We start from the raw sequence: 25,669 nt of genomic DNA, 5'->3' as shown, positions 1-25,669 counted from the left end.
TCATCGGTGTACTCCATCCCCCACATGGTTGCCTTTAGGACATTTATTGCTGAGGAATCCCCTTAGCAGTAGTGTCCGTCCCGGTGATGATCCTTAGGCTAGGTCCCTTATGATAGGTATTTAGGGACGTAAAGTGAGGATAACGGGAACGGGTAATTGGGTTATTGTTGATCGATGAAATTAATAAACTTATTTATTGTGGGTTGAAAACCCTATGTGCTCACCAGGCTCCCAAGCCTGACCCACTCAGTTTTATGTATTCCAGGTAGTGGCGCATGAGCATAGGTGTGATGTTTTGGACGAGGGATTACGGATATAGGCCTGTAGATATGAAATAATGTAGTAAGGCTTATATTGTACTGTTTATGCTTTTGATCTGTACGAACATGACATCCCGAGTCTTTTAATGAAATACATTTCTATGGAAATGCTTTTGATAAATCTTTATCATATTTTTGTTTTGGGACAAATTCCGCAATGCTTTCATTTAAAATGTAACTCTGATTTTTAAACAAAGCATAAACAAACCGGTCTTTTTTGGCCGTGATTTTGGGGATGTCACAGATAATATTGAGCTAGAATAGATTTTGATAGAGATGATCACTAGTGGAATCAATATATGTCATAATAGTTGGTATAAATGTTACATGTAGTTCAGAAAATTCGACCTTGGCGTAGGTCTTACAATCATACCAACAGAGAGAAAAACTTGACAGCATATAGATTTAGTGGAACAATACTTGCTAGACAAGAATATTTACATAAAAGAGTGCTACTTAGAGTGCCTACGAAGGCTATTCCTTAAACCAAAAGAAAAGGGCAATAGAGCATCTTCTACTGGCGGCAGACACCCCTCGGACGAACCCTTAAATCAGCCAGCTGCCACTCTACGTCAACCAAGTGTCTTTCATATACATACAGGCGTGCTTGGAGCTCTATGACATCAGCTCGAGTCGTAGCTGGCTCTTGATGCAGAGCTTCATTGTTCCTCATAGCTCTCCCATGAGAAACTTCAAGATGACGAATGTGATCCGTATTTGCGCTTAAATCTGCCTCAAGTTCCACAGTTCGCTGAATGGCTGCCACACCTAGCTCAACATTGCGAGCTACTTGGTGAACCAGGATTGGAAGGGCTCTGTGTGTAGAGCCTCCTTCGTTTAGATTGTAGAAGCTACGCTCCCCATTGTATGGGAGGGGTTGGCCTTGCTCGTGGCTCCACCTATTCAAACTCCTAACCCACATAGGCGTTGGACCATGGAATTCAAGTCGGGGGTTAGGATTTGGTATTGGGGCCACTTGGGGTAGATTCTCGACTTCAGGCTCTGAGTCAGCCTCTTCAGGGAATTTCTCTGCGAAGTCATCGTCTAGGGGAATTTCAGGGTTTTCCTGTGGCTCATCATCTAGCCATCCATCATTTCCCTGATTGAGAAAGTACGGGTCTCTAGGATGATGGAACCCATCCATGAAATCTATGCGAGAAAAGGGATGAAAAGAGATAGTTAATAGACGTCTAATCTAGTAATACTTATAGAGGAGTGATCCTCATTAGTTATTTCTATAAGTAAGTAGTACATACCAGCTATATATAATTTCTGAGATAAAATAGACCTTTGAATAAATGACCCAACTCTAAGTCCACAACCAAACAAGGAACAAGAAGTACAACGATAGTGACAGATTCTAAGTCTATAGGGTCTTTAATTATATATAACTTTAGCATATACACTCCATACTTATAGACCTACTAATAGAAATATTTAGTCTTCACACAAGTTAACAGTAATACCAAATACTCTGATTGTATTTTAAGTTTGTTTTATGTTCTCGCTGATTCTTTATGGATAGTTGGTAAGTTTTAGACTTGTTGTAACACCACAACCATTACCAGGCATATGCTAATCACTTCTCGGATAGACATAGTTGATCATGCTATGTCATTCCCAGAACTGACCATACATCCCCAAGCCTACTTGTGTCGTTCAACAATCACAATACTTTTGTTCTGTTCTAGTATGACATTGATCCTAGTATGAATGCATGTATGTATACTTCTTAATAAAATATTGATTACATTATTTAAAAGCATAACTCTTGGTGAGTGTTTTAATCATATTGTTTTTATAGTTATATATATCTTTTATGGGTTGATATGCTTCATTCGCTGTAAACAATGCGTTGATACCAATCTGTCACACTTCCCAAAACCGGAACGGCGGAAACGTTCTGGGGTGGAGGACGTCATGTACAGTATCATAAAAATGCACAATAGTAAATCAAGCAACCACATCCATTTCATTAATAATAATAGTTAATACATGTGTTCTTTGTAAAGTTTAAATGACACCAAAAATGAATGTATTAGCAAAAGAATAGGACGAGTCTTGAAGAAACCCCGTCTTCACAAAAACCTGGCCATCTGTACTTGTCTACTGGTGACCTGAGGATACAAGTTATTTTGAAAGAGAAAATTAGCATTTAAGCTGGTGAGTTCATAAGCAGTTTACTGTCATTGATCTTGTATTTACTTTAGAAAACGGGTTATGATTGTATCATAAAAAGGATTGTTTGTTTTTCCCAGAAATTCCTATATTTTCTGCTTGTGATGAAAAATGTAGTCTCCTACCAAGACTGTACCGTTTGCTTGTTTTATTAAAGTAATGTAAATAAAATGTTTATACTAATGAATGATACTCAATTATTATTTTACCACCTTATAAACAAGTTGGTTAATTTAGATGAAAATGTGATAAAGTTGTAACCATGCTTGATCGACCTAGTGTAAATACACGATGTTTTTCGGACGTCGAAAAGGTATGACATTTGTTCACCCGTGAAACCTACAGATCCCACTATTGCTAGCAGCGAGGTGTGGGATGGTCAATCCCGTTTAGATCTATACACAAACTCACACTCCCCCTCTAGGAGACTCTGGTTACAAAATGTGACACAGCAAGTGTATTGCTGTCTGTGAAATAGTATCTCACATTATTGTTATCTTGTTCTAGTTATAGTGTATATGTTCCTTTTATAATTGTATATGTTCATGTTTGTAAATGTATATGTTCCTTTCTGTTCTTGTTATAGTATGAATGATCTGACTCATGTTATGGACTGACTCATGTAAGTTTCATTGTGCGAGAATAGTAAATAGTAATTCTCTAAACTATACCTATTATAGTTTACTAGCATGTTTGTTGTATAACTGACATGTTGAAAGACTCACTTATTAATCATAAATGATTAAGTTAAATATATCCTTGAAAATGGGGTTTAATATTCATATAAGTACTTAGGATGTATATGTATAAGTTAATCGACAGTCAGACTAGTGAATCCTACCCTAAGCCTACAACCAAACAAGGAACAGGAGTCAAGGATGTTAACATTAGTCCTAAGTCCATTAAAGCATATTTATACTTAAATATCTATATGAATATGATTTTGAAAGTAAAAAGGGTTTTATAAGTAATTTAAAAAGGGTTTTGAAAATGAAGTTTAGCAGTGTTAGAAAACATTAAGGTTCTTATGTTTGCAAGAATTCAAATGTAAAACTAAACATAATTCTATTGTGTTTAAACTTGTATCGCCCCCCCCCCCCCCCCAAAAAAAAAATCCTTTATAACATGTAAAAGGTTGATTGTAGGGGGCATGAACTAACCTGTAGTGAGTGGTTCGAAGGAAGGATTGATATAAGATGCTAAGTATGCCCAGTGAAATCCCGAGCACAAATAGATCCTATTAAACATATAATAACACATATATGTGTACAATTAGTGTACATAACAACCAATCATGTATGGAAAACACCCTTTGGAACTAGGAATCACTCATAATGGAGTGTATCAATCACAAATGATTAGAAAAAGTGAATTTACGGCCACACTTATGAGTGTTTACGACCACCATGATCTTATGAAGGGTTTACGACCACCATGAAGGGTGTACGGCCGTAAACTCTTGAAGTTCATGAACAATATGTTTGATTTCAGGTTGGAAAGTGTGACAACCCAAAAATTTCCATTCGGTAAAACCATCCACTACAATTGAAGTCAAATCTGTATCAACTAACTATCAAACTTTTGGGATAAGTTTGAGTGTTTTAAGGTTAGTGCTCCAGAGGATATCAGGAGAGAGGATACACTAGGGTTTAATATGTTGCAATAAGTGCCCAAACCTTCAAGAGTTTGGAATATTACAGTCCAAAAATGGTATTCGAACCAAAAACCCTCAAGGCTATATAAAGAAAATTTAGCCATTTTGGATTCATTTGTTACATTTCTAGCTAGAGAAAAGTCGATTTTCTCTCTCAAGGATCTTCACCCGATCACCCCAAACTGTGAGTACTTCAACCTAGAGTGTATATAAGTGTGTTATATGCCATAATAACATGAAAATCAAGTCAAAACAACAAGATTTGGGAGTTTACCGCCCAAGAACATCTTGGAGAGTAAACTCCTTTATAAGGGCCAAAGTGTGCCCAATGTCCCTCCAAGCCTTGGGACTAAACCTAGGGACTACCATTACTTGCTTTAGACCCCCAAAACATTAAGAAACAAGGCTAGAAGTGAGTTCACGACCAAGGAAGTTCTTGGGCCGTGAACTCCATTTTTGGGTGCCAAAATGCCCTAAATGCCTTCCATAAGCCAAGAGACAAGCATAGAACTTTACCTAGATGTGTTTAGGACTCAAAAAAATCAAAATATCATCACCCATAGGTGATTATGGCCGCAAGCTCAAGCCAAAATGGTCCAAGGGCCGAAAACTCAAGATAAGAGTGTTTTGATGCCACAAACACTTCCTAAGGCTTAGGCATGAATTTAGAATGCTTCCTTATGACCTTTAGGACCGTCATAAGCATAAATGGCCATGAGTTTACGGTAGTAAACTCATTTGGGCCGTGAACTCCTCAAAAACTCCAAAGAAGGTGGTTTTTCTCATCCTAGGTTAAAGCTAATGTCCCTCACTACTAGAAAAACAACCTTTTACGACACGCAAATAATGACACACACTGATAGAGGGCGCGCATTGGTGCGTACCCTAAAAACTAATGTTAATTTTCCAAAATGTGAAGGATAGAGGACACGTATTTGTGCGTGCCCTGAAATTAGTGTCGTCTACAAATGTCGCTTTATATTTTTTTTAACTAAACGCGCGTTTTTAAACAGGGATCCTCTAAAATTCTAAAATTCTAAAATTTTGAATACCCCGCTTCTGCACTCTCTCCTCTGGATCACCTTATCTCTCATAGAATCGCATAGAGCCATTCTCTCTCTCTCTCTCTCTCTCTCTCAAACCCTAGACACAGCCACTGGCCATTCATGACGATGTCTTCTTACCCTTTCCTTCTTCCTTGCTCCATATTTTTGACCTTTGTCGGAGCTATCTTCTTCTCCCCCGCTGCCACCAACAAACCACAACCTTATTCATTACCCTAAAAACCAGACTAATCTTTCACCTCTCATAATCTCTCTCATAACAGTTAGGGGATGTTTTCTAGGCAAGAATAAAGGGAGGAATGAAATGGGATATTCAGGGGTAATGAAAAAAAAACATGTTTGGTACGTATAAGGAAAGGAAAGCCCTATTCTTGAAGCAATCTCATTCCCCCAAAACACGGGATTTTCATTCCATGGGGTACCCTTGTTTTTTTCATTCCATTCCCTCCCTATAATTGTATCTTCCGAGATTGCCCTCTATCAGCCTTTCAAATCGGAAGCGTAGGCACGAAATCACTAAAAATCAGCATCACATCTTCAATTGATTGAGGAAAAGATATCGATTTTGCACTTGGATATCATAATCGCAGCGTTTTCCATCACAAACGCCGACTAATTTCCAACGAAATCATTATAATATTGTTTTTTGTGAATCATTACGTGATCGACCACCAAAGCTTCAAGACAATTTCAAGTATATTTCATCACAGCTCCAAGAATTTCGAGGTTAGCTTTTTTTTTTTGGTCTGTTGTATTCTCTGTTATTGACTTTCATCTGATAAGGTTGTTCACTTGTTTGTATTCTTGAAATTATTTTGTATTCAATTTGCTATTTGTGTTGTTGTTATCTATCTTTTCTAGCTATTGTGATATGTTTTTACATATCAAAATTGTTGTTATTCTGTATTTAATTTCCTAAGTTGCTAATGTTGGTTTGACCTTGATATGTTTTTTGACAAAGTTTTTTATTATGAATACAATTTTATATTTCTATAAACCATTTATGTTTATGTAATAGTTTTTGTTATTATTTATAGAAACTAAATTTTTTAACCAGATAATGTTGAATTTATTGAATTATGTGATCTTTGTGTTGGAAGGGTATTTTTGTCATTGTAAATTATTTTCATTCCATTCATTTAGGTATTTTAGTTTTCAATGCTGATGGTAATAATGTTGCTGTAGGCATTTCGTTATTATCAACAGTAGCCTGAAAAGTCAAAATGTTTGATTTGTAAAACATCAAAAAATTTGTGGATATGTCTTCTATGTGAGTTTGTTGGGTGTGGGAGTTATAAAGAAGGGTATGCAGTTGAACATTGCTACTCTCAGGAACTGGAAACACAACGTGTTATGTTGGCCATCTTTTATACCTATGGATGCAGAGTCCAAAAGAGTAATTGACTGGATGAAGAAAGGTATATTGATTCATAAACATTCTCTAATGCTTTTGAGCTTGAGTTTATATGTTTTTATTACTGATTTTTTTCACGGGTTGTTTTTTTGTAGCTGTGTATGATGCCGGACAGTTGAAGGTAATCATTGGACTTAGTTTTTCACAATAAACAAGATGTTTTTGTGCTATTTCATTACAATTTTATCATTCAGATAGCATTTTTCTGTGCTATTTCTCATTTTCTAATTTGTCATTTTAGGGATTTATCAAATAATCGTCAGTCAGGATCAGCTCCAGACAATGGATTTTTTTCACTATTACACCAATCTTGTTTGCTAATAAAATAATCTTATTCTTATTTCATTTTTTTTCTTCAAGAATATAACTGATACAAGATTAATGTCAAACTCTTAGTTTTCCTAACAACCTGGATCTTTGTGGCCCAGTCACCAGGTACCCCGGTCACCGGAGCTATAGCCGGAGAGGTGGCGGCTAGGGCAGCACTGTTGTTTCAGCAATTAAAACATATTGGGTAGGGGAAGAAGTTCATTTAGGAGAACTTAAAAGTTTTTTTTCTTCAAATGGTTAAAAAAAATTCAATTAATTGACTTGAAAACACGTGTGTACAGCTGAAGAGGATCCAAAAGTTCATTTAGGAGAACTTAAAAGATTTTCTTTAACAGAATTACAAGTGGCAACTGATGGTTTCAGCCATAAAAACATATTGGGTAGGGGCAGATTTGGAAAAGTCTTAAAACGGCGATTAGCAGACGGGTCCCTCGTTGCTGTAAAAATATTGAAAGAAGAGAGGACGCCAAGTGGCGAGCTCCAGTTTCAAACAGAAGTTGAGATGATTAGTATGGTTGTACACAGAAATCTCCTTCGATTAAGGGGCTTTTGTATGGCACCAACTGAAAGATTACTTGTTCACCCCTACATGGCTAATGGAAGTGTAACATCATGTTTGAGAGGTATTATTATTTATTATTTATTTGTTATTTATCATTCCTTACTTTTTTTCTATTACGTCATTCTTTTTGCATTAAGTGAAAAGGAAACACTCGTATTAGGGATACTTCATAGGAAACATTTGTCAATCTTATCAATTGTGTATCTGTACTGGATACTTCATAAGATTTATGGTTAGCTCCCTGTTTTTAATTTATTCCAAACTTGTTGTGCTAATCTGTCATAAGAAAATTAATTAATATATAAATATATAAGATATTAATAACATCACATCAACTGTCTTTTACCTCCTTCAAGTGAAAGCATATTTCTTTTACCTTCATCACTTTATTGATATTATCTGTCAATATTTCAGGCTAGATACTTCTTCCAGCAGCTTATATCAGGAGTTCACTACTGGCATTTCATGGTAAACTGACAATATAAGTATACAATCGTATCTAAAGCTTGAAAAATCATGATATGTTTTAGGTATCAGCTTGTTACTAGGACCTGTGAAAAAAAATCATTGAATAATCCTGATGAGTTAGTGAAGTTTTCTCTTCAATTTAAAAATTGATTCTCTGGCCTGATAAATCAGTGAAGTTACTCCTCAAAAGTCGATTTTGGAGTTGTTGGTCGAATCCCATGATGTCGATTCCCAAGTGAGTTGTTTTTTAGTTGGGTTTTTTTTCTGATTCCTGCAATTGTTGCTGCAATTGATGTTGATTTCTTATTGTAAATGTTGTTGATTCTCATATTTTTTTGCTAATTATAGATGATACTATACTGGAACTTTGGAAATCCACAATCCTTGGTCAACAGCCGATCACTTTCTTCAGAGAGGTTTTCATTCTGCAACACTATTTAGTATTTATAAAAGGAATGTTTTCATAAGTGTTGCTTACTCCTATAATTTACTATATACTGGGTTTTTGCTTTATGTGATCATCCCAACATATTGGACAAGATTGAAACACAGGGCTTGCTTAGGTATGTGATCACCCCAGCATATTGTATACTAGGTTCTTGACACCTTAGTTTGAGTTGGTTGTTGTTCTGTTCCAACTAAGGTAATTATTAATACCAAATTTCAATACTTTACATAAATAAATATTTATTCTTTTTTTCTGATTCAAGGTTCGAAAAGGTAGGTGGCATTATTTTGATACTGGCCAAGTTTGGTTGAAAGTGCATGTTTTGTGGAGGATCAACTATAGTTGGTTTGATTTCTTCACTTTCTTTTGGCTTTATTTTCATCTTTATAACAAGTTTTGGTTGTTTATCTTACAGTTTAGAGGAGGCCAAATATCAGTTGCTGACTTTCAGAAGTTCACAAAATCCCTAAACATACACATGATTGATGTTAGCCCAGCATTAAAGAAGATCCAAAAGCTTACTTTAATATGACTGAAGTACTTATATATTGCCTGGGTTGATTCATGTGCCATGTGAGGTTCTTCCTCCATCTGTTGTTGGTGATCCCAACAATCTTGATGCCATGGGCCTCTTAGCTTCAAACAAAGGCAAACCCATGGAAGCCATTGTAGAACAAGTTCGTGATGGAAGTTCACTTTGTGTTTATCTGCTTCCAGAGTTTCAGTTTGTCCAAGTATTTGTTGCTAGAATCCAGGTACCACATGCATCCTTTTCTGCAAACTTTTTTTAACTGATAAATATCTATTTAACAATATATATTTGTATTTAATTAAAGTTTATTTTATAAAATTACATATTTTCATTATTAATCAATTTAGTTATATATTTAATTCTAATTTATCTAATTGTTTACTAGGCACCATCAATTGGGAGAAGCACAACACAAGAACCTACAATACCAATTGAGGTCCCATCCAAAGAGACAAATGGAGAAAATAATAATTCAGAGTCACGTGGGCCCTTAACATCAACCCAAAGAATCTCAGCCTCATCAGGCTTCAATGAAGTGTCCCCTGATCCTTATGGGAGGGAAGCTAAACATTTTACCGAGATCCATGTTCTAAATAGAGATGTGAGTAATATCTTATTTTCTCTATTTCCTTCAATTTCCCCTTATTAAGTTGACATAAAATACATTGGATTTGATTATTTCTATGTTTATTATAGAACAGGTCCGGATTGTTCTGGAGGGCATTGACAAGTTTAGCAATCTGATTGGTTCTGTATATTAGTCTGATGGAGAATCAGCAAAGGATCTAGCAATGGAGCTTATTGAAAACGTATGTTATGTTTTTTAAAATGACAACCATAAGCAGTGAATTTGAAGAAGAAGTGATGTGGATTTTTTGTATTTTCCCTGAATTTGGTTTTAGGTGTGCACATTGAGAGAAAAGTATCTGAAGCTTGATATAAAGGTTAGTGTTTGTGTTTCAAACTTGTTGATCTGATCTGTTAGAATAGAATGCAACTTGTTCCAATACCCTTCTACTTACTTCTTGAGCCTGAGCCGGGGTAGCAACCTTTCCGGTTCCAATAGCCCAAACATTATCCCAGTTTTTTATCTTATCTGCAAATTAAAAAAAAAATCATGAAAACGATAGATGTTTGTTACTTCACATTGTAAAAAAATGATTAAACAATTTAAAAATGAAAAATAAAACATATGTTCATTTCCAAATCACCTGCAATTACCTTAGTTTGTGCAGCAACAACTTTCATAGTTGTTCCATCTTCCCGCTCTTGAAGAGTCTCCCCAATACAAGCAATCACCTTCAAACATTGAGAAACCGCATACACAACTTTGTCTCTAACAAACTGATCAAAAAAGTAATTTGGAAAAGGCAAAGATAAATCATAATCCTATTAATGTCTTCATTATCAGATGGGGAAAAGATCTAAGATTTATAACTGAAACTTCTCACTTGTATTTTCAGGTGCAGTCTTGCAAGTTTGTACCCTTAGTATACCAAATTGCTTCAAGGTTGGGTAGCTAAAAAGATAGCCAGGGACCTAATACTCTTCAGGATTGTTCTGAATTATTATGACCATTTTGCCCTCATAGAAATTTTGACATCAACATACATGGGCACATTGCTTTTAGTGTAGATTTTGTTGAAGAGAAATGACACCAAAGAAGATAAGTATCTCCTGTTGTTTGTATATATACACTTTTTCTTCTTGTTTAAAAACTTAAAAACTATATAGTTGTGAAAATTGAAGGTTCACACACCGTTTATGTAGGCAACCTTAGCCCTGAAGAAGTACTTTTTCTACAAATGTTGCTTAAGGTAGTGGAGGACCTTTATGTAATGTGATGGATCAACCTCTTTTAAAATTTCATCTACATCTAGTTTTATTCTTCTGACATGCTTTTTGTATTTGGTTTAACAGCTGAGGATCATAATCAAACCCAAGCCTTGTGTTGGTGTAGGGCCTTTATGTAATGCACAACAGGTTTCCATGATGGCATGAAAGTGGTATTAAGTATTTGCATTCTTATTATATTATACCCCTTACATTTTCCCAAATTACCCCTTCCTCTACAATGTTTTTTTTTTGTTTCTGTGTATTTTGTGCATCATGTAAAGTTGATGGAAGAAAGGAATATGAAGCCACTTGATTTAAATCTTGCAGCATTATCAGCAAGATGCAGTAAAGACTTGGAGTTGAATTTGGCTAAGTCATTATTGAGTGAGATGGGCCAATGTACAACTGCTTATCCATATAATCAGTTGTTTGGAGCATTAGTCTTAAAGAATTATGAAAGGCAAGATGCAACTTTACTTAGTTGGAATTTGATGTACATAGTAGATTAGATGCAAATTTATATATTGTAAGAAATAGAATTGTATGACATTAAATTTATGCAATGGATTCTATTTTTTGTATATGATATTTTATTTTCTATTATGAAACATTAAATACGGATTTAATTTGAAAATAAGTAAATCTATAAATAATATTTTATTTAAACATTTAAAATTATGATACGCAAAAATGTGTGTCATCTTCATTTATGACATGGCCTTTCCTGACAGGGGCTTTCTTGATACGCATTGCGTGTCATTAACATGCGCATCGTAAGGTTACGACACGCGAATACGTGTCGTCTTCCTTTATGACAGGGCCTTCCTTGATACGCATTGCGTGTCGTAAACGCACGTCGTAATTGCGTGTCGTAAATGAGCGTCGTAAATGCACGTCGTCTCTCTTTATGACAGGGCCTTCCTTGACGCGCATTTGCGCGTCGTCTGTGCCTTTTACGACGCGCAATGAGCGTCGTAAAAGGCTGTTTTTCTAGTAGCGCCTAAAACATTCCCTAGCTTTCATACTTGCATTCCCACATGTGTAGCCATGAGTTTACGGCCGTAAACTCCCTTGGGCCATGAAATCATGGTAGTAAACTCATGTGTGTGCCTTTATACCTTCCTGTGTTGAATCACATGTGAGTCCAACACTTGGTCAAGGTGTTTCCTGGTCCTGGAAGGTGTTTTCTTTCATATAGTTGTTTATAAACACTATATTCATGTCAATATGTGTCCTTATATATCATTTAGGACTTATTGTGTCTCGGGACTTCATTCGTGGAACTTCTCATCCGTACGCGCATACCCGTTTGAATCACCCACATCAGGTGAGTTCATACCCCGTAATGAATCTTGTAACTATTTTAATTGTTCAAGGGGGGGGGGGGGGAATTGTGACAACCCAAGTTGTCCCGTTACATTTCCCATTACCCTTAACGGAATATTCCAGTTTATAAAAGTTCCGTTAATTAGAGGTCGTCAATTAAATAAACATTTCGTTTGTTTATATTTACTATGTCGTTAAGTCGTGATAAATGGGAATAAAAACACATAACACATATTTCCGTTTAATTGGAAAATGATAGTTTTTATTATTACGACCACTAAATCGGGTGCGACCAAAAGCCCCGTCTGACGGCAGTATTGGGTAGAATTCCACTGAGCTCCAACTCCCATCCATATATAAAGGGGAGTAAGCTCCATTTGGAGACTTTTCCACCCTCTCTCTCTCTCTCTATACAATCTCACTAGACCCGTTTTCGCCCCAACTCCGTAACCAAACGCTTCCAAATTGTAAGTCCACTTACCCTAGCTTACTCTAAACATTATGATTCGTGTTTATAGCTTAGAATTGGACCATTTAAGCTGTTGAAAAGGAGTTCGAAACCTAAGCTCCTCCTTAGGCCGTAAACACTATATAATGAGGCCAAAATAACCCAAGCTTGTCCCTTTAAGCCTAATAAACAATTAAGGAACTTGTCTAGGAGTGTTTAATCATAAAAACACAATGATTTGAGGCATAAAAGAGAGTTTACAGCCCAAGCACATGCTTAGGCCGTAAACACCTCTAAACCTTGCAAAAAGTGCCCCAAAACACTCCTAAATCACCCTAGGGCTTCATACATAAATTAAGGGCTTATCCTCTTAGTTTTAGATCATTTAAACATAAGGATTTGGAGGATTAAAAGGAGGTTACGGCCCAGACATGTGTCAAGGCCGTAAACTCCCCAAAACAAGCCAAAAATGTGGTTTTTGTCCCCCAAATGGCCTTAGACTATTACCATAAAATGCTAGAAGTGATATAAGGGCTTAATACTTCACAAAACTCAAGGAATGAGAGTTTACGGCTGTAAACTCCCTTAGGAGTTGTCCCTGGGCCGTAAACTCCCTAATGAAGCCCTTAAAGACCTTAAACTCACTCATGCCTTTTGGTTTTGGACTTAGAAAAAATCCACTAACAAGATAGAAAAAATCCATTACGACGTATATTCTTACTTGTTAGTTACTACTGCTTCGCTTTCATGTATTTTAAACTCCTACTTGATAATTCTTTCTCTTCGTGATACGCTTATACCGATTATTGTCTCTATTTCACTTATACTTGTAGTCCCTTATACCTGGTAGACGCTCTTACTTCACTTATTGTCGTCTCTACTTCGTGATACGCTTATACTTGTTCGACACTCCTACTTCACTTACGACCGCTCCTACTTCACTTGTTAGACACTCCTACTTCACAAGAATCACTTCTACTTGATACACACTCAGTCGTAGTTAGATGTATGTCTGTGCTTATATAGGTACATATAAGTAATGATTGAAAGACTTAGGAAGGCTCGTCTGCCCTATTTCCTTTTCTTCGTTGAGATGTGGTCTGGTGGGATTGGATGGCCATCCGAAGGTCGTTTGATTCATCAGTTATATATTATGTAGATGAGTATGGACATACAGGAATTCTCTAGTCAGTTCAGTTAAGAGTTTCTACCTCTAGTTCAGCACTTACACACTACCCACTATTTGGAAGTCTCTACCTCTAGTTCAGCACTTACACACTACCCACTATTTGGAAGTCTCTACCCACTATTTAGGATGCATCTTCAGGACACGTCCTTCTCCGTCGTCTAGTTGGTAACCAGAATCTCCTGTAGGGAGAGCGGACATTGTGTGTATAGATCTATACGGGATTGACAACCCCACACCCAGACTGCTAGCTACAGTCCCGGCCTACCAAGCCAACGGGTGACAAATGTCATATTTTGGACGCTTGTAGGGCGTCTGGTACTCTAGTCAGTACGGTTACGAGTATCCCGGGTTACCTTATAATTCTTTGGCCTTAAGGTAACGGTATTTCACCGGCAATTCACATTGTATGCTGGTAATTCATTTTCAGAGTCACACTGTTTTGACCTTACAAGACGTATCTTTCATTTGATACTGTCTGGGGTCTACTTTCTCTGTTTTGACCTTACAAGACGTATCTTTCATTTGATACTGTCTGGGGTCAGTATCCACTGTATTCACTGTATTGACCTTGCAAACGTATCTTTCATTTGATACTGTCTGCGGTCTGTATTCACCGTTTTAGACCTTACCAGCTGTACCTTTCATTTGGTACCTTCCGGGGTCTGTGTCTCTATTTGTTAGACTGAACCAAGCGTGTCGTTCGTTCGATACTCTCCTAGAGTCTATGATTCCTTTGCCTTAGTCAGCAGTCCTCACTGTTGAGGCATATGTTATTTCCCTGTTGTCTCTTGCTTTCTTTAATAATCAAATTTAGTATTTTGATAACGATAGCAATTAAGGGAAAAACTACTTTTTACCACATAACACTGACCGGTCTTGGTAGAAGACTGCTTTATTAAAGAAAATATAGGATTTTCTGGAAAGAACTCTAATACACAGTAAACACTTAAACTACTACTTTATAAAGTTATTTGACTAAATGTCACTAAATACTTATGAACTCACCAGCATTTGTAAAAATCCTGATACTCGCTTTTCAAATAACTTGTATTCTCAGGTTAGCATTAGACAGGTACACCCCCGGAGCTGTTGATGAAGATGGCTTAGTACCTTGCTGTACTTTATATATATTTGCCTGTATTACTTAATACTTTGTAATGTAAACCATGTAAAATTATTTCTATTAATGCAATGTTTTGTTGTACTTTGATTACTATAATGCATGTGTTGTGATACTTGACATGACGTCATCCACCCCAGAACGTTTCCGCCGTTCCGGTTTTGGGGTGTGACAGGAATACAAGTTGAACATAATGATAATTGTGTAAATGTTTGTTATAAACATCTTTCAAAATGTTACCTGTATTATTTATAAGTTGTTAAAACATTTCAAAACTCTTCTAAAGGTTATGTTACTTTATAGTTATACAAAACTCCATTTTAAAGTATAAGCATAACTTTGTAGATAAATGAGTCTTTTCAGTAACAGTCCAGTTAGAGCATTAGTAAACTATTATAGGTATAGTTTAGGAGAATACTATTCTTTACTTCTAGTACAATGAAGCACACAAAGAGTCAGAACAGAACATAACATAACATAACAGAACATAACTAACAAGTTAATTTACTATAGCATGACAACACGCCGACATGATCTAACTTCAATGTGAATTACACGGCTTGCATGGATTTGCTCGGGTCACGTTTGGTTCCCTCAATCTCCATACATGAGAGTGGTTAGTAGGGGTTCCAACTTTCACATTATGATCGTAATAAAACAAATATGTTTTTAGGTTGATAGTACCTCCGTATGTCATTATAAACGACATCAGGGTACTCATTTCTCCCACTACTTTCATAAAGTGTCGGTAACACTTGAAGGTTAATCTATTCTCTATTCGAGATAGGTTATAAACTAGGTAGAATGTACTTTACAGTTAACAAAGGAACAGTAGAGTCTTGGTAGAAGACTGCTTTCATAACAGTAGAGTCTTGGTAGAAGACTGCTTTCAAAACAATCGAGTCTTGGTAGAAGGCTACTTTAAAAAGTTAGGACCATGATGCTAACCTTATAATTTCGTAATGTATACACTATAGGATACATATATGCTAAGTAGATTCTGATAGCTAATAGGATGTGTGTTCTTCGCTGTACGTCCTGTTCCCGTTGGATGTGGGTTTACACCAAGGTCACCCAATCTATTATCTACCCGAATCTATATATATTTATGCTTGGTAAACATTAAGTCATCATAAGGGTACCGGGTATGGATCAGGTCATAGGACACTAGAGTCAATGCACAGTTTTTCTAGTACAAAATTTCGTTTCAAAGTCAGTACTTTTGGTATAGAAAACTAGCGATTTCCCAGTTAAGGGCTTAATCCATTTTATTAAGCCAGTACAGTTTTAAAGACTTAAGTGAGTTAACTCTATAATACCTTAGTTTATACACCATGTTTATATATAAAACTTGTATCCGACAGCTAGTAGGATGTGTGCTCTTCGCTGTACGTCCTGTTCCCGTTAGATGTGGGCTTACACCGAGGTCACCCAATCTACTATCTACCCGATATCAAATTATATATAGCAGTATAAACAAAGCTATTATAAAAGTAATCACCATAGTCAATATTTTATTATAAGAAATATAGGTTTTCTTAAAAAGGAACTCTCCATTAGACATAAAGGAACCATTACAAATAACTCCATGAGTAACAAGTGAATACACCAAGGTTATATATATGACAACGATCTAACAACCAATGGAATATGTGCTATCCGCCTTACTTACTGTATCCCGTCGGGTTGTAGGTTGAGGGCAGATGTGCATAATCGATTGTTTGTTTACTCCAAGTATATATAACTTGTACCCACTTATTACGCATAGAAGGGCTTGTAGTGTCATTTTACTCAACTCCCATTTTAAGTAGGAAATATATGATTTTCTAGAGGAACATGAAAACTTTACAAAACAACACCTTACAACTTACAGCACTTTACATATACATTTTCAACCACATTTTTACAACTTACTCACATCACTAAAATCTTATGAACTCGCCAGCTTAATTGCTGATCAACTCTTTCAAATAACTTGTATTCTCAGGAGACTATTAGACAGGTGCTCGTGCTGGGACTTCAGAAGATGGAGCATTATAGCTTCAAGTCTTGTTTTGTTATTTGTTTATGACTTGTATGTTTTGTGAACACATACATTGTAAACACTTTGTTTCTAAATGAAATGGTTGTTCATTACTTGCTTACCATATACATATCTCGTGATACTTGACATGACGTCCTCCACCCCCGAACGTTTCCGCCGTTCCGGTTTTGGGGTGTGACAGATTGGTATCAGAGCATTATTTATAGTGAACTAAGTATATCAACCGATAAAAGATATACGTCTATAAATAAAATGGGGATTAAGTGCTCTGGATAATGATATATTTTAGAGTATAACTACAAATTATAAAAATATACCTACTTGCTCATACATGTACATAATAGAACTAGGATCACGAGGAGAACAGAACTAAAAGTATTTAGAGGTTGGACACTGTCGTCAACCTGAACAGTCATGTAATCATAGCTAGGATCAATATAGCCTGATCAACTATATTCATTCGAGATGTGACCAACATGTGTTTAGGAATGAGATGGTGTTGCAATAGGGTTAAAACTTACCAGAACACCAGCCAAGAGAACGCCAGAACAAGTACAGTTAGAGTTAGAGTACTATGGGAGTATTCTATGATACGATAGCGCGATAACAAATCTAGAACATCACAAGTACATTACGTTAGGATACTATAGGAGTATTTTAGTCCAGATACATAAATTATGTGATAACTTAAAAGACCCTTGTGGATAGGTCTATAATCTTACAGGGTATATTCATAAAGTTTTATATATAATCAAGACCTTATAGACATAGAATCTGTGACCGACGCTTCGCTATCCATTCCTTTTAAGGAAGTAGTGTTGAGGTGGGATCAATTGTTCGAAGGTCTATTTGATCTTCAATTATTACAATACCAACTGGTATACCTAGTATAATTATAGGAAGATTCCATAAGGATCACCCCATAAAGTTACTTTAAAGCTCATAGGTTCTTTAGTCACTTTCATTCTCGCACGACAAGCCCAGATAAACGTACCCACTTCCTCATAGTAGACAACAGAAGAGTTCAGGAGGAACGAGGACAAATTCATGAGAAGTTTTTCAAGGAAAGATCAGCCGAAGTAACCAAAACATCTCACGCGTCACACTAATAAATATTAACTAGGTTAATTTATCGAGCGAGTGGAAACACTGCTCACATTACATGTGTTAGAATTATTTTCATACATGCAGCTGGTAACAGTTATTCAGGAAACAGATATTCATTCGAGGATAGTTATTTCAAATTCATAGAGTTTATTAGGTATAGACTCATTTATGAATTATTCCTAGAACCCTGTGGAAGTCAGGACCCGATACATCCAGAACTAGGATAACCTTGTCTGTTCAGCTTTCGGCTTGTGTCCATTGCTATAGACTTATTCCGTCTCATCTTTTTTTCTTTTAGAAAGGATGCCTCCTCGCAGATCACCCAGACACGCTACTCCGATAACTCCCATACCTTCTCCACAAATCGATGCAGCAACTTTGAACGTTGCAGTGGCCGAGGCTATGGCAACAACCATAGCACAATATCATTCCACCAGTACAGGTGGAGGCGAAGCGCCTACCGATTCTACTCAAGGTGAGGTCCTTATGCGCCAGGGAGAGTTATCCTACAAGGACTTCACTAGATGCCAACCACTGTCCTTTAAAGGGATTGAAGGAGTCATTTCCCTCCTGCAATGTTTTGAGAAAACAGAGTCGGTCTTCGAAATCTGTTTATGCCCCGAAGGAAGCAAAGTGAAGTTTGTTGCCTGCACCTTCGATGGCAAGGCCCTAACATGGTGGAACAGCCATGTTAAGTCACTGACCCTATCAGGGGCAAACTCCATAGGTTGGGAAAACCTAATGGAGTTAATGCGGGAAGAATATTGCCCGTTAGGCGAGATTCAAAAGCTGGAACAAGAGCTGTGGGATCTCACTATGGTTGGCTCAGACATAGTGACCTACACGGACCGGTTCAGCGAACTAGCAGCTCTATGCCCTGGGATGATTACCTCGGAAAAGAAGAAGATAGAGAGATACATTTGGGGTTTGACTGCTCCAACCCAAGGAAATGTGTTATCTTCTAACCCAGCCACGTTTGATATTGCTAAACGCTTGGCTCAGCGACTCATCGATCATGGAGTCCGCCACAGCGTAAAAGTCCCTATTCCCGAGTCATCAAGGGAAGAGGACTATAATCAAGAGTCGGAGAACAAGAGAAAGAAGAAGCGAACAACACAAGACATCCCGCAAGAGCAACAAGCGAGTACTATGTACGCCGCTACGACGCCTACTGCTTCAGCATCTGCCAGTCGTTATGCTGGAAACCTTCCAAAGTGTGGAAAGTGCAACTTTCACCACACTGGAGTGTGCCGAGAAATGCAGTGTCTGAACTGCCACAGAAAGGGACACACAGTCCGTTACTACAGGGCACCGACTCAACCGATCTCCCAAGTCCTTGGAGATGAAGAAAATCAAGCCTGTTATGGTTGTGGTGAGAATGGACACATTCAGAGGGACTGTCCAATAATGAAGAACTCAGGAGCGGATGGACGTATTCTGATGATCACCGCAGGAGAATCTACCTCGGAGTCGTCGTCGAGTAGTGGTACGTTTTTCAAAAATGTAATTACATTTAAAAATTAATTTATATTCATATAAGATTTAAAATATTGGGGATGACACTTAAAAGTAACTATAACAACTCACATGTTGAAATAGGTCGTAAAATTCAAGAGAAATAAAAGATCCCTTAGAGAAGCTATTATGACTCACCATATACATCAGGGTTGTGCGCAACTGAGATGTTGCAGACCTAGAGTGAGCGAATCCGCTTAGGTCCCCTTTCCTTAATTGGTTGAGGATTTGAGGCAGAGATGCTCAGTCAACTGCTTGACTCATCTTAAGTATTCACAACTTGTATATGACGGGCGATGGTAGTGGTACCATGGGGGATCATAGTATAAAAGTATCCTTTCAGTAAGTAAAGCACTGTTATTTGTATGTATGCGCACATAGTGGTACGATACGTAGGAGTGCTAATTTCAAAACAGAAAGCAGGAAACTCGAGATCAGTTACAAGGAGTACATTGTTGAACATACTAGGAGTACAATACCAAGCATACCAGGGATACATCATCGTTTATCAGACGTTTCTTTCACTTGACCAAAACTTTTTTCGGTATAGAGTCCGTTGTTTTCTTTCATCATGAGTTGGCGTGGTCCTCACCATACTGAGTTCATATGTTTCTATCGCCTCGATCGACAAGTTCTCAAAACTTTCGTCATTCGTATCGAAAGTCCGACCTAAACCTAAACTTTATCTTTCGCATTCTAAACCCTCGAAGTACTCGTGCAAAGAGTACTTTGTCCTCCGAAGCCTTATCGTCAGACGTCCGCAAACCGACACGAAATACCACTGGTCCAGCAGACCAATGTTCGAGCATAGAGGCTATGGAGAAATACAGCCCGCCTATTATTTTCGAATGTATACGCAAGGGTGGTATATGAGTGTGATTATGCAGACCTAGTATGTGTGTTTCCGCCCTATCTCCTGTTTTCCCCGTGGGTTGTGGACCAGGGGCAGAGTCGCACATCCGACAGTCCTACTAATCTTAATCATATACGGCTTGTATACGCGAGGAAATGATAGATGGACCAAGTATGAATCCTATCAAGAACACCAGGGCAAAGTTTCCAGGTCTACGAGTGAGTATTCTAAAAAGCAGAAGAGCTCAACCCCCAGTAGTAACGTTAAGAGAGCAAATTTTTGGAAGAAATTCATTTTAACGGGGGGGATGATGTGACAACCCAAAAATTTCCATTCGGTAAAACCATCCACTATAATTGAAGTCAAATCTGTATCAACTAACTATCAAACTTTTGGGATAAGTTTGAGTGTTTTAAGGTTAGTTATCCAGAGGATATCAGGAGAGAGGATACACTAGGGTTTAATATGTTGCAATAAGTGCCCAAACCTTCAAGATTTTGGAATATTACAGTCCAAAAATGGTATTCGAACCAAAAACCCTCAAGGCTATATAAAGAAAATTTAGCCATTTTGGATTAATTTGTTACATTTCTAGCTAGAGAAAAGTTGATTTTCTCTCTCAAGGATCTTCACCCGATCACCCCCAACTGTGAGTACTTCAACCTAGAGTGTATATAAGTGTGTTATATGCCATAATAACATGAAAATCAAGTCAAAACAACAAGATTTGGGAGTTTACCGCCCAAGAACATCTTGGAGAGTAAACTCCTTTATAAGGGCCAAAGTGTGCCCAATGTCCCTCCAAGCCTTGGGACTAAACCTAGGGACTACCATTACTTGCTTTAGACCCCCAAAACATTAAGAAACAAGGCTAGAAGTGAGTTCACGACCAAGGAAGTTCTTGGGCCGTGAACTCCATTTTAAGGTGCCAAAATGCCCAAAATGCCTTCCATAAGCCAAGAGACAAGCATAGAACATTACCTAGATGTGTTTAGGACTCAAAAAAATCAAAATATCATCACCCATAGGTGATTATGGCCGCAAGCTCAAGCCAACATGGTCCAAGGGCCGAAAACTCAAGATAAGAGTGTTTTGATGCCACAAACACTTCCTAAGGCTTAGGCATGAATTTAGAATGCTTCCTTATGACCTTTAGGACCGTCATAAGCATAAATGGCTATGATTTTACGGTAGTAAACTCATTTGGGCCGTGAACTCCTCAAAAACTCCAAAGAAGGTGGTTTTTCTCATCCTAGGTTAAAGCTAATGTCCCTAAAACATTCCCTAGCTTTCATACATGCATTCCCACATGTGTGGCCATGAGTTTACGGCCGTAAACTCCCTTGGGACGTGAACTCATGGTAGTGAACTCATGTGTGTGCCTTTATACCTTCCTATGTTGAATCACATGTGATTCCAACACTTGGTCAAGGTGTTTCCTGGTCCCGGAAGGTGTTTTCTTTCATATAGTTGTTTATAAACACTATATTCATGTCAATATGTGTCCTTATATATCATTTAGGACTTATTGTGTCTCGGGACTTCATTCGTGGAACTTCTCATCCGTACGCGCATACCCTTTTGAATCACCCACATCAGGTGAGTTCATACCCCGTAATGAATCTTTTAACTATTTTAATTGTTTAAGGGGGGGAATACAAGTTGAGCACAATGATAATTGTGTAAATGTTTGTTATAAACATGTCTCAAAATGTTACTTATGTTATTTATAAGTTGTTAAAACATTTCAAAACTCTTCTAAAGGTTATGTTACTTTATAGTTATACAAAACTCCATTATAAAGTATAAGCATAACTTTGTAGATAAATGAGTATTTTTAGTAACAGTCCAGTTAGAGCATTAGTAAACTATTATAGGTATAGTTTAGGAGAATACTATTCATTACTTCTAGTACAATGAAGCATACAAAGAGTCAGAACAAAACAGAACAGAACATAACAGAACAGAACATAACATAACATAACTAACAAGTTAATTTGCTATAGCATGACAACACGCAAACAGGATCTAACTTTAATGTGAATTACACAGCTTGCATGGATTTGCTCGGTTCGCGTTTGGTTCCCTCAATCTCCATACATGAGAGCGGTTAGTAGGGGTTCCAGCTTTCACATTATGACCGTAATAAAACAAATATGTTTTTAGGTTGATAGTACCTCCGTATGTCATTATCAACGACATCAGGGTACTCATTTCTTCCACTACTTTCATAAAGTGTCGGTAACACTTGAAGGTTAATCTATTCTCTATCCGAGATAGGTTATAAACTAGGTAGAATGTACTTTACAGTTAACAAAGGAACAGTAGAGTCTTGGTAGAAGACTGCTTTCATAACAGTAGAGTCTTGGTAGAAGACTGCTTTCAAAACAATCGAGTCTTGGTAGAAGGCTACTTTAAAAAGTTAGGACCATGATGCTAACCTTATAATTCCGTAACGTATACACTATAGGATACATATATGCTAAGTAGATTCTGACAGCTAATAGGATGTGTGTTCTTCGCTGTACGTCCTGTTCCCGTTGGATGTGGGTTTACACCGAGGTCACCCAATCTATTATCTACCCGAATATATATATATATATATATATATATATATATATATATATATATATATATATATATATATATATATTATGCTTAGTAAACATTAAGTCATCATAAGGGTACCAGGTATGGATCAGGTCATAGGAGACTAGAGTCAATGTACAGTTTTTCTAGTACAAAAATTTCGTTTAAAAGTCAGTACTTTTGGTATACAAAACTAGCGATTTCCCAGTTAAGGGCTTAATCCATTTTATTAAGCCAGTATAGTTTTAAAGACTTAAGTGAGTTAACTCTATAATACCTTAGTTTATACATCATGTTTATATATAAAACTAGTATCCGACAGCTAGTAGGATGTGTGCTCTTCACTGTACGTCTTGTTCCCGTTGAATGTGGGCTTACACCGAGGTCACCCAATCTACTATCTACCCGATATCAAATTATATATAGCAGTATAAACAAAGCTATTATAAAAGTAATCACCATAGTCAATATTTATTATAAGAAATATAGGTTTTCTTAAAAAGGAACTCTCCATTAGACATAAAGGAAACATTACAAATAACTCCATGAGTAACAAGTGAATACACCAAGGTTATATATATGAAAACGATCTAACAACCAATGGAATATGTGCTATCCGCCTTACTTACTGTACCCCGTCGGGTTGTAGGTTGAGGGCAGATGTGCATAATCGATTGTTTGTTTACTCCAAGTATATATAACTTGTACCCACTTATTACGCATAGAAAGGCTTGTAGTGTCATTTTACTCAACTCCCATTTTAAGTAGGAAATATATGATTTTCTAGAGGAACAGGCAAACTTTACAAAACAACACCTTACAACTTACAACACTTTACATATACATTTTCAACCACATTTTTACAGCTTACTCACATCACTAAAATCTTATGAACTCGCCAGCTTAATTGTTGATCAACTCTTTCAAATAACTTGTATTCTCAGGAGACTATTAGACAGGTGCTCATGCTGGGACTTCAGAAGATGGAGCATTATAGCTTCAAGTCTTGTTTTGTTATTTGTTTATGACTTCTATGTTTTGTGAACACATACATTGTAAACACTTTCTTTCTAAATGAAATGGTTGTTCATTACTTGCTTACCATATACCTATCTCGTGATACTTGACATGACGTCCTCCACCCCCGAACGTTTCCGCCGTTCTGGTTTTGGGGTGTGACAGAAAGTAAGTGTTTCTAATGGATACATGATGATAGAAGAGATACTCACGATTTGGGGAGCCTTTGGGGGGTTCACGACCACCAAGAACAAGTGTGTGTTCTTGGTGTTCTTCGTGAAATGGATGAAGATTTAAAGATCTACGTCAAAAGAGTTGGATTTATGGAAGAAATCAAAGGGTTTCACTTGAATGTGAAAGATATTAACTCAAAATGAAGGAAATACATACAACTTTGAAGAACAATGGAAGTGTTCTTGATGATAGTTGAGAGAGAATTTCGAGTTTCAGCGTTGAAGATGTGAAGAATGAGGAGGAAATGAAGGAATTTGATACTTAAGGGAGGGGTTCACGGTTGGCCATGGGTTTACGGCCGTGAACCCTAGTTTGTGGCCGTGAACTCCTTGTGATGGAGTTTCTGGCTTGATTTCAACTTAACGAACTTAAGTTAACACATCCTAACAAACAAACCTTGAATGTACTAGGCTTTAGAACACTCAAACAAACCCTTAACAAGGCTAAAAGATAGTAGAAACGAGTCTGACTTTTGATTTAATTGATTAACTTTACAAGATAGAATTTTATGGTTGTCACAATTTGAGACGAAAATCAGAATTGTGAATGATTTTTCGGTCTTATATATATATATATATATATATATATATATATATATATATATATATATATATATATATATATGGAGTAAAAATTGATTTGACACTTGCATTGGGATGTATATTTTATCACCTAGAATAGTGTGACACTGGTACCAATTTGAGATTTTGGCCTTATCTTCTCCAAAATCACATGATTTCAGTCTAAAAGTCCAATCGAGAACCATAGTTTTCGGTTTAGAGAGTTTTCGGTGCAAAAGGTGGGACCTTGCATGGTGATTTCGGTCTCGCATAGTTTTCGGCCGAGAAGTGATTTCGGTCAAGAGGGTTTTCGGCTAACATTTGATTTCAGTTTTAGCATGAGATTTGATTCCAAATACCGAAAACCTTTAAAGTAGGCTATTAATTCATACTTTGTGCTTTTAGAATAATTAAATTGACGAGTTTGATTTTTATTGACTTTCTTTGACTTTTGGTGTCCCGAAATAACCGGTTGTTATAGATACTCTCTTGCAATTATGGTCTATATCTACGATTTTTATAACATTGCGGTCCTTGTTGCAAATTAATAACTATATTACCCTTCTAATAAAAAAAGAAAAAAAAATAAACTATCAAGTAAAAAAAAACATAAACTATAAAGTAAAAAAAAAACAATGTATCTTTATTTATTTGTTTATATGGCACCTCATTTTTACTTTTCACATTATGCTATTTAAATTACAACCTGATGTTTTTGGAAAAAAGGGAATCGTCGAAAGGAAATCTAATAAAGATGATAAAAAAAAATTACATTGCTAAGGGATGAACAAACAAATATGACAGAAAACTCGATCTTCAATGATAAAATAAAAAAAGTACATTGTTATTATGAACAGGTCT

At 36.7% G+C, this 25,669-nt stretch overlaps 1 protein-coding gene across 1 annotated transcript in view; it reads right to left on the bottom strand.

Moving 5' to 3' along the window:
• Window positions 1–9,929: 9,929 nt before the first annotated feature.
• The window catches only part of LOC145098021 (triosephosphate isomerase, cytosolic-like), a 36,016-nt gene continuing 20,276 nt past the window's right edge, over window positions 9,930–25,669 (bottom strand). The window contains exons 2-3 of the mRNA XM_079035706.1: window positions 10,182–10,314; window positions 9,930–10,066 (exon numbers count right to left, since the gene is read on the bottom strand). Coding sequence (XP_078891832.1) covers window positions 9,930–10,066; window positions 10,182–10,314 — 270 coding nt within the window. The remainder of the gene's footprint in view (window positions 10,067–10,181; window positions 10,315–25,669) is intronic.

Source organism: Lactuca serriola, chromosome 4 (assembly GCF_051521515.1).
Source record: "Lactuca serriola cultivar US96UC23 chromosome 4, Lser_US96UC23_V15, whole genome shotgun sequence".
In the NCBI taxonomy this organism is placed as follows: domain Eukaryota; kingdom Viridiplantae; phylum Streptophyta; class Magnoliopsida; order Asterales; family Asteraceae; genus Lactuca; species Lactuca serriola.
Note: the sequence above shows the minus strand (reverse complement) of the source record. Positions and strands in the feature narration are given on the sequence as shown.